General features: G+C 48.0%; 1 protein-coding gene across 1 annotated transcript; it reads left to right on the top strand.

Annotated features, from left to right (window-relative positions):
- Positions 1-5,369: 5,369 nt before the first annotated feature.
- Positions 5,370-9,892, top strand: LOC128119831 (TBC1 domain family member 30-like). The gene is made up of 3 exons (XM_052753472.1): positions 5,370-6,087; positions 8,819-8,983; positions 9,791-9,892. Exons 1-3 carry the CDS (start codon positions 5,706-5,708, stop codon positions 9,844-9,846), a joined length of 603 nt encoding a protein of 200 aa, XP_052609432.1. The 5' UTR covers positions 5,370-5,705; the 3' UTR covers positions 9,847-9,892.
- The last annotated feature ends 476 nt before the right edge of the window (positions 9,893-10,368 follow it).

Here is a 10,368-nt window from a genome sequence, read left to right as displayed (position 1 = left end):
GTTGGTCCAAGGTCAGAAAGCACTGGGTGAAGAGCTCAGATTTCCTCTTTATCAGAGGAGGTCGCCCTTAGTGTTGGGGGGTCAGTCGGAATGGGAAGTCAGATGGAGGCAACGGTATCAAAGGGTACTTTTCACTTGGTGACTCAGTCAACCTAAGGTCGTCTTTAAGGTGACGGTTCACCAGTTCCCGCTGTGGGAAAACTCCGAAGAGTTCAGGCTCTTTCCTGGGGAGGGCCTCTGGGGGTGGGCGTGGGGGTTGGGGTGGGGAGCACAACCCGGAAACCTTGAAAATTGCACTCAATGAACTAGCCAGCCGGCCTTGGCAGGATAGTCAAGAGGGCGAGCCCCAGACTGATGCCTTCCCCCGGGGCTTGTCGCAGCTCCGGGTCTCCGAGGTTGGATCTTTTTTCTGGTGTGATGCGATTTGACAGATGAAGAGTCAACGTTCGTTCGTTCGTTCGTTCGTTCGTTCGTTCGTTCGGTTGTGGGCCGAGGCTCCGCCCACCACTGTCCATGTTCAGGGTCTGAAAGCATTCTCTACAGAGCGGGCCCCCTTCTCGCAGTCTGCCCGGGGTTCCAATGGCCAAAGCGATCTCAAGACCAAATTGGAACTCAGGAGGTGCAGAGGTTACTACCCTCATCTTCACAAGAGAGAGAAAAATATAGGGAAGAATGGTCCTATTTAGTGTACTTTGTTTGGCTGAGATCTGAAGTCCCGGAGATGGGATTGGAGTCCCCGGAGCTATTTACATATTACATTCCCGCTCCTCTCTGGCCAACACGGGCTAGGAATCTTCCTCGACTCCTTTAGATGACCCACCTATGTGGTTCATTTTGTTGAAGAATACAACATAAAAGGAGGCTCTTACAGGCAGAGGTTAGCCCGTGCCGGATTCATCTCAGTCCCTGAGTCCCTCAGGTTTGAACACTGGGTCACCAGGAACCTCAGCTCACACCCTGAGTGAGCTCAAAACTCTTAATGAAAACTAAGGAGATAAACTTCTACTGTGTTGAGCTGCTGAGATCCGAGGGGGTTGTTGGTTGTCTCAGTATGATAATCGAGCTCACCTTGGCTGTGACATTTACTCTTAGGGGTGAGCCTTATTGTCTGACATGGGCAATTACAGGAGACCAAATAAATAAAGTCATCCTTCCCCGGAGTGCTCTCCAGTGCTTCTCCAGTCGGTAGAAGATACTGATGAGAACCAGGAGATTTGTATAATGTCAAAGCAGCTCCTCATTACATGCTTACTAATCATGAAGGAAAACAATAGATTTTGACAGTGGCAAACCTGGCTGATGGCGACTTACCAAAGATCAGCCAGTAAGAGAATAAATATCACCATGGATTGGATGCACTGGAAAAGATACATCATTTCTTTGACATCCTGGTAACAAAAGAAACCCTGTGTCTAATCCTTAGACAATCAGAGAATTAAATCGAAGGAAATTATTAAAAATATAAAGCTGGTGTGGTGGTTCAGGCCTGTACTATAATACTCATAAGGCAGGGGCATGAGACTCTGGGCCTCGGCTACATTAAGGTCACTCTGTCCCTGTGAAGACTAGTCCAAACAGAGTTAGAAGTATTGCCTAGCTCGATTGCTCAGCAGATAAAGGAGCTTACTACCAAGCTTGATGGGTAATTCCTGAGCTTAACCTGGAATCCAACGGTAGAAAGAGAAAACTAACTCCCAAAGTTGTTTTTGACATCTCGTTGGCTTAGTACGCATGCATGTGTGTGTGCACGCGCGCACGTGCATACACACACATACACACACATACACACACACACACACACACACACACACACACACACACACACACGAGACAGACAGAAGTAGACTCAATAAAAATTTAAGACGTAAGGCTGGGCATAGTGGCACACCTTTGATCCTAGCATGTGGGTGGCAGAGGCAGAAGGATCTCTGAGTACAAAGCCATCTTTATCTACATAGTTCCAGGACAGCTAGGGCTACATAGAAACACCCTGTCTCAGAAACCACAAACGAAGCAAAAATATATATTGTATGAATTTTTTTCAATAAATATATACTTTAGGGAAGAGGATGTAGAAGTTGGCCTTCAGGAAAGCTGATGGGTTTTGCATCTATTTCTTGTGTTTTCCAGTTAATTGCAAAACTGCCCCAAGGTTGGCTGAATGTATGAGTAACACACCCACAGAGGACACATGTGTGGTTTTCATTCTCCCCGTGTGTTGTGTGCGTTTTAGTGGGGTCATTTGAGCAATTACAGCAGATCACAGAAGGACATGCTGGGGTGAGGAGAGACGAGATGGAAGGAGGCGGCAGGGACTGTGAGGAAGGAAACGTGGGCTGGTCTAGGAAAGGCCGGGATGAGCCTGTTTAGGAGGAAAACGCCTTCCCGAGAACAATATAAAATCGTGACCTCCCAGCACTTGGGAGGCAGAGGCAGGCAGATCTCTGAGTTCGAGGTCAGCCTGGTCTACAGAGTGAGATCCAGGACAGGCACCAAAACTACACAGAGAAACCCTGTCTCAAAAAACCAATAAATAAACAAAAGGGGTTGGGGATTTAGCTCAGTGGTAGAGCATTTGCCTAGCAAGCGCAAGGCCCTGGGTTCAGTCCTCAGCTCCGGGGGAAAAAAAATCAACTAAACAGATGTATAAATTTTTAGTGTTTTTATTTATTCATTGACAATTTTGTATTTATAGTGTATCTTGATTTATCTGCTTTCCCCAACATCTCTTTTCTCTCCCTCCCAACTCACCACTTCTTTCATGTCCACCCTTCTCTCTCCCTCTCCTCCTCTCACGCCGTCTCTCCCCACTAAGTATAGTTGGTGCTAACTGCTGGGAACTACCTCAGCTGTGGGTTCGTGAGTGCAATTGCTGTGTCCAAAAGGCAGTATTTCACAGCGATCCTCCATTGTTTGTTGTTTTTGGTTTTGGGAGGTCCACCACCCAGCTCCCAAATAAATCACACATGGAGGCTTATTCTTAATTATAAATGCCCAGCCTTAGCTTGGCTTGTTTCTTGCCAGCTTTTCTTAACTTTAAATTATTCCAGCTACCTTTTTCCTCTGGGCTTTTTCCTTTTCTTACTTCTGGATATCTTACTTTCATGCTTACTCTGTGGCTGGCTGTGTGACTGGGTGGCTGGCCCCTGGCATCCTCCTCTCCTTGTTCTATCCTCCCAGACTTCTATTTATTCTCTCTGCCTGCCGGCCCCGCCTACCCTTTCTCCTGCCTTACTATTAGCTGTTCATCTCTTCATTAGACCATCAGGTGTTTTACAGGCACAGTAACACAGCTTTGCAGAGTTAAACAAATGCAACATAAAAGAATGCAACACATCTTTGCATCATTAAACAAATGTTCCACAGCATAAACAAATGTAACACATGTTAAATTAATATTCTACCACACTCCTCCTCATCTCCGAATTCTCTGGCTTTTGCATTCTTTTCTTCCCTCTTCTGTGATATTTCCTGAGCCTTGGCAGGGTGTGACTGTGTGTGTGTGTGTGTGTGTGTGTGTGTGCATGTGTGGTGTGACATAGATGTCCCATTTAGGACTGAGGGCTTGCTGTTACTTATTTTCAGCACTTTGACCATTTATGAGTCCCTGCATGATGCTGCCTACCAGAGAGAGAAACTTCTCTGGCCAAGACAGAGAGCAGTCCAGATTTATAGAGTGACTTGCTGGGATAGCTGTGTTGAGTTGAAAGATGATGTTTTCAGATCTCTCTGGCTTCAGAAGGCTCCATGTACTGCTGTGTATGGGAGGCCTGAGTGGGAGCTGTTGGCCTGTCACCTCAGGGTTCTTGGGGTTCTGGAGTGTGCAGAGGGGAGGTTGTGAGTCCTTTCCTGGCAGTTCTCTGTCCTCCACTATGGCTTCCTCTAGTCTTAGGGTGTGTGAGGCCCTGACTGAAATTCCCTGTCTTGTATGTCTTGAAGTCTGTGTAAGATTTGATGGCTTTCAAAAGCATTAAAACACCCTTGTCACCCTCCATCCCATCTCTTTAACTTGAGAAATAAGAATCTTCCTCATGCCTAGTAACTGAATTGAAAATGCAGACTGTATGGTGTTCTGAGCACATGACTGATTTTTAAACAGCAAAATTAAAGGGCAAAATTGAGTTCCCATGAGGACAAACTGGTTAGCAATGTTGTTTTGTGTTTCTCTTCTGACTTGGCCAAGGAGGAATTCTTGAAGGACAACAATAAAATGCTCACTGCCTGATATTAGAAAGTATCAATTCCAAATACATAGCTTTCATGATTTCTCAGGTGTGTATCTGCACCTGTTTAAAAAAAAACTATCAAAATGTTGAGAGTCTCGTTTAGGTAGTTGTCAATGAGGACTGTGCTAGTTAGCTCTTATAATGCTGTGATAAAACACTGATCCAAAGAAACCCGGAGAGGAAAGGGTTTATTTCATCTTACACAGTATGTTTCATCATCAAGAAAATCCAGGGCAGGAGCTCAAAGCAGGAACCTGGAGGCAGGGACTGAAGCAGAGACCACAGAGGAATGCTGCTTGCTAGTTCGACCCCTCTGGCTGGTGTTAGGGTCCTGGCGAAGTCCCACAAGACCACATTCCACATATGCAATCAGCAAGAGCCTTTATTATTCAGCATGCTGGGGCCTGCCATCCCACACAAAGGCAAGATGGTAAAGACCTGGAGAGAGAGATGTGTGGGCTCCTTTTAAACACAGTGGTCAAGGGCAACATGTTTGTATTCATTCCCAAAGTGTAAGAAGCGTGAACACACAGGAAGCCTGCCACTGTTCTCCAGAAGCTCTGTGGGCTCCTTAGATGTGAACACAATTACAGCATTAGACCGAGGAGTATTTACGCCTAATGAGAGGCAGACTCTAATAAAAGTTGAAGGTAGCTTTGTGGCAAGTCATCCAGCGGCTCTGCTCCAGGGCCCTCACTGAAAAACGAGGACACCACAGGGTTAAAGTGACGGTCCATATGGCTACATTTCGCAAAGATATCTATGGTGATGGTATCAAAACACTTCTGAAGTCTAGTGTAAAGATAAGTCTCTGGGGCTGTCGAGAGGGCTCACCAGGCAAAGGCACTTGTCAAACAAGTCTGACAACCCGAGTTTGATCCCCGGAACCTGCTTAAAGTTGGAAGGAGAGAACTGAATATACAAAGTTGTCGGAACCTGCTTAAAATTGGAAGGAGAGAACCGAACCGACTACACAAAATCGTCCTCTGACCTCCACTGTTTTGGGATGAGAGTGCACACACTCCATAATAATTTTATTTATTTATTTATTTATTTTTTTAAGAAAAAAGATAAATCTCTCATCAACTCGATCTAACCATTAAAACCAGCTCTGGCGCGTTTTATTAGCTCGGTCAACTCAGGAAGGTTTATTAAACCCTCACTGCGTGTCATGGAATTCGGTTGCTCTTAATCCAGGTCTTCCAATGGAGGGAAAGGAATTCCCAGCGTCCTTAAAACCCCCCGTGCACGCCAGATGCGCAGAGTTTTAGGAAGGTTTTTTTTTCCTGCAGCCTCCGGGACGCTCGGGGGTCAGGTGGGAAGGCGGGAGGACCTGGGCGCGGCGGCGCCCGTGGCCGGCCGTGAAGCCGGAACCCCGGCCTCCGCCCATTGGTTGGCGTTTGGACCCTTGCCGGGCACTCTGCAGCCCGCGTGGCCGCGCCCTCCCGGAACTGGCGGGGCGTCGCGGCGGTGCGAGCCATGGAGGTCCTTCCCGCGAGCGGGACGCGGGACCCGCTGCGAGCCGAGGAGGAGGAGGAGGCGGCGGCGGCAGCGGGGCACCCGGCGGGCGAGGGCGACGAGGAGCCGCAGCCCCCCGGCCGCACGAGCCGCACGGCGTCCCTGGTGAGCGGGCTGCTCACCGAGCTCTACAGCTGCACCGAGGAGGAGGAGGTGGCGGCAGCCGGCGGGGACCGTGCGTCCCGGGGCCGCCCCCCGCGCCGCGACAGCCTGGATAGCTCCACCGAGACCTCGGGTTCCGACGTCTTCCTGGGCGGCCGCGGCGTGGGCGACTCCCGGGTGCTGCAGGAGCTGCGGCAGCGGCCGAGCCTGCGGCTGCAGATGCAGTACCTGCGGCGGAAAGGTGAGCTCCTGCCCAGCCGTGCCAGTTGCCCGCCTGCGCGGGTCCCCCGCCCCTCCTGCCCTCCTGCGCCGCCTGTCCACTTGGGCCGTTTGTGCCACCTGCCCACCGGCACCGGTTGCCCACCTGTCTGCCCATCTGCGCCACCTGGACGTCGCCGCCCTGCCGCACACCCGGAGAGTGTGGACTCTCCCTTCCTCTGACTCCCGGGACCTACGGTCACACTCTCACTAGGTCTATTTCCTAATGCTCAGTCCCTCCCCCTCTGCAGGTGTGGCTCAGAGAGCATGGTCTCCCCACCTCCCCCACGCCCCTCAGGTGTCCAAGGTAGGGGCCACCTAGACTCTAACTTCACCCCAACAGCTGTTAGGACTAGCTTGGAGTTTCTTCCGTGTGTACCAGAAGTTATCTAGAGGACGCCGCGGGAAGAGAGACTTCTAGGGCTTTCCACCCCCATCCCCCACCCCGCCCCCTTCCCTAGCCAGGCCGCTTGGATAGGGTTTAACTAGGGAGGCAGAATAATTCGATAATGCAGCTTCGCAGCCGAGCGTGAGTTCCCAGCAGCTTTGGTTTAATCTGGGTCTCTGAAAAAGGATTTGAGTTGGGAGCCTGAGTGAGCGCTTAGCCTTCATGGTGCGTTTAACTGCTGCAACCTTCCACCGACCTGGAGAGTCGAGCTGAGAAACGGCCTTGGTTTCCTCGGAGGAGAGGCTAATTTGATATTTCTTTTGTTATCAGACTCTGAGGCTCACATTCTGGTCGAGACGATTATTATTATTACTTCTCAAGGATGATCGCTTATGTTTCAGGCATCAGGATTAGTTACAGCTGTCTTTTTTTGCATAGATCTAGGGAAACCTCAATTTACAAAATGTAGTAAGGGGTGGGGAACAGAAGGCAATCCACCATCACATTTCTTGCAAGTACTGTCCTTGTGCTAAATGACCATGGGAGAGATAAAGAGAATTATACAGTGCTCCTGGACTTGCTGTATCCAGTCTAGCTGGTTCTAGGAAGGAAAAAAAAAAACCCAGAAAAGCAATAAATCTGTCTGCTTTCTTCTACCTATGTAAACAGTTCCCAGATTCCTTTCCCGACTTCCTAGTGACGTCCCCCCACCTCCCCCCAGCTGACTGCAGTACTTTGGCTGGAGTTGGGCTATTTTTTATATATATATATATAATTATCCAACTGTGCTAAGAACGTGTGTTTATGCCCAAACTCTTGCTATAGGGCAATAGTTCAAACACCAGCAGAATCAGTTTTGGAAACTATGAATTGATTTCCTCGTTTGAGAGGGCTGGCTCTTTTCACGGTTCACCACCAGGAAGCTTTGGGAACTGCTAACTTCATTTTCGTAGAGGGAAACTGGCAAGCCAAAGTTTACAGTTTGCGAGTGGACGTCCCTTGTGTGACGTGGCCAACCGCTCTACCAATCACTCCCAGGACCTGCGGGAGTCCATTTCTCCGGTTTCATCTCCTTTCTCACCCAGTTGCTCATGAATCCTTTCTTTCCCTGTAGGTGACTGTGTTGGGTGACCAAGGTGCCACATAGGGACTTATTGTCTCTGTTGCTAAATATCACTAGAACACTGTGATTAGACAGTCAGGTGATCGATGCCATTGTTTGTGGAAATAGTGCTCGTTGGGTTGATTGTTTTTAGTCTTTTGTTTTGTTTTTTTTTGAGACAGGGTTTCTCTGTGTAGTTTTGATGCCTGTCCTGGATCTCGCTCTGTAGACCAGGGTGACCTCGAACTCACAGAGATCCGCCTGGCTCTACCTCCCACGTGCTGGGATTAAAGGCATGCGCCACCGCCGCCCAGCCAAAGCTAGCCATTCTAACGTTAGTAAGTGCCGTGTTCACTTGAGTTCCACATAACGCCGCAGATAACCCAGGACCTTAGTTTCTCTCTTTCACTGTTGAACACTTGGTTGTTGGATCAACATAGCACCCATCCAGATTGTGTGTGTGTGTGTGTGTGTGTGTGTGTGTCTGTCTGTCTGTCTGTCTGTGGTTTCAGGGGCAGTACCAAAATGGCTTCGAAAGGAAACTGGACTGTGTGTGTGTGTGTGTGTGTGTGTGTGTGTGGTGCAGGGTTTGAACTTTGGAGTCAGATTCCCTAGTTGACAGGCTGCCGCCATTTCTAGCTAGCTTTACGACGGCCTTTGGGCAAGCTATTTACCTAAGTTAATGTGTGTTAAGTGCTCAGGGAATGTTAGAGAGATAATTTTCATTATTATAAACCCATTTATCATATAAGGATAAAATTCCTTAGAGAGGAAATCGGCCAGTTTTCCAGCTGACCAGTTTCCTCTGTTACTTGGTGGGAAACAGGGAGTTGACGCACATTTCTACACGGGGATCCGAACATGTTTCCATAAGCAGTACATAATACAGAGAAATACAAGTTGTAACATCAAAAATGAAGTGGGGTTTTCACATTATCTCATACTATTGTGAGCATTAGTTTTAAGAATGCAGAAGTATTGTTATCATTAACTACTATTACGGTTCTTAGTTCTTTGAATATCTTAAAAGTTATTTTATGTGTTTGGGTGTTGTGGCTCACGGGACTGGAATGTCTTAACTGAATACATCCACGTCATCCCGGATGAAAGACCGGAGTGAGTGGGTTTCAATGCACTTTCTAGATACGTACCTTCTGACTGGTAGCACCCGGGGGCTTGGGGTAGAGCCCTCTCAGGGGACTGATTCTTTTTCCTTCTTGATAGACTCCAGTGAGCTGAAGACCATCCTTCGAGAGCTGAAGTACAGGATCGGCATCCAGTCAGCGAAGTTACTCCGGCAGCTGAAGCAGAAAGACCGACTTCTGCATAAGGTTCAGAAGAACTGCGACCTTGTGACAGCCTGCCTGCAGGCTGTGTCGCAGAAGAGAAGTAAGTCCTGGGGTACAGGGTGTCAGTCCGTGCTTCGCCGCTTGAGCTGGTTAGTGAAGCAAGCGGCAGCAGACGCTGCTTGCAGTATTTTAAGAAGTTCAGGAACCAGAGCCGGCGGCGGTGGTGGCGCACGCCTTTAATCCCAGCAGAGCCAGGCGGATCTCTGTGAGTTCGAGGTCAGCCTGGACTACCAAGTGAGTTCCAGGAAAGGCGCAAAGCTACACAGAGAAACCCTGTCTCGAAAAACCAAAAAAAAAAAAAAAAAAAAAAAAAAAAAAAAAAAAAGAAGTTCAGGAACCAACCAAATAATACAGCTCCCTGTTTTTTTTTTTTTTTTTTAATTTAAAATGAATGCTTCATGCCTAATGTTAAATCCTGGTTTTATTATTCACGGTTTGAGGTCACCCTTCACTCTGACAACGGTTGCTGTTTATGCGAGCCCGTGTGACTTAGCAAGCATCGAATGGATGTGACTTAAAAGCCACGTCCTTGTTCCCCATAATCTCTGTGCTCTAATGAGGATAGTCAGCGATTGGCCTGACCCATCGGAGCCGCGCCCCGCCTGCTCTGAAATCCAAGAAGGGCAAAGCATTTGGACAAATGAAACCTGCGTCTTGCGCTACCCACTTTTAACTAAGAGCTGCCTAGCTTGTCAGCTGAAGTAGAGAATTGTTCAGGGACCGGCCCATCGTCATTGTTAGGGGTTGAAACTTTTGAATGAATCTTGTAATTCTCCATACAGTGGCATTCTGTCTGGTTCTGCTAACATGTCCCTGTTCTTGTTTTGCCTTCTTTGTTTACACGCAGCGTGGCAGAGAGGGGCTCAGGTATGGCAAACACAGGCGCGAGTGTTGTTCCCATAAAATGCCTGGGACAGTTTCTTGGGTGCATGTCAGAGCTGCTTTTTCCTTTTCCTTTTCTTTGGTCATATTTTATATGTAAACAGATCAAAGTTGTTTTGTTTGTTTGTTTGTTTGTTTTGTTTTAATTCCAAAATTAAGATGTGTCTGTTTTCATGAAACAAATTGCAGGGCTTAATTAGTTTTTCAATAATGGCATTAGCAGTTTAAAAATCCCATCTGACGCTGGGCAGTGGTGGCGCACACCTTTAATCCCAGCACTCGGGAGGCAGAGCCAGGCGGATCTCTGAGTTCGAGGCCAGGCTGGTCTACAGACTGAGATCCAGGACAGGCACCAAAACTACACAGAGAAACCTTGTCTTGAAAAACAAACAAACAAACAAAATCCCATCTGATGGTGTGTTTTCTGCCTCTCTTCAATATATTGCTATTTGCTATCCTCAACTTATTCATGGTTTTGATGGAGAGTTTTCATCTGATGGATATAAAGCAGAATGCTGTTCCACAGTGGTATCGTAATGGTCC

This window comes from Peromyscus californicus, unplaced genomic scaffold (assembly GCF_007827085.1).
Source record: "Peromyscus californicus insignis strain IS unplaced genomic scaffold, ASM782708v3 Scaffold_24__1_contigs__length_46423439, whole genome shotgun sequence".
In the NCBI taxonomy this organism is placed as follows: Eukaryota; Metazoa; Chordata; class Mammalia; order Rodentia; family Cricetidae; genus Peromyscus; species Peromyscus californicus.
This window is presented reverse-complemented; position numbering and strand designations above follow the sequence as displayed.

Excerpts from the sequence above, each read along its gene's own strand:
- LOC128119831 (XM_052753472.1), top strand. The coding sequence starts at position 5,706 with ATGGAGGTCCTTCCCGCGAGCGGGACGCGGGACCCGCTGCGAGCCGAG. Across the intron at positions 6,088-8,818 it reads GCAGTACCTGCGGCGGAAAG|ACTCCAGTGAGCTGAAGACC; the intron begins GTGAGCTCCTGC and ends CCTTCTTGATAG. Across the intron at positions 8,984-9,790 it reads GGCTGTGTCGCAGAAGAGAA|CGTGGCAGAGAGGGGCTCAG; the intron begins GTAAGTCCTGGG and ends GTTTACACGCAG.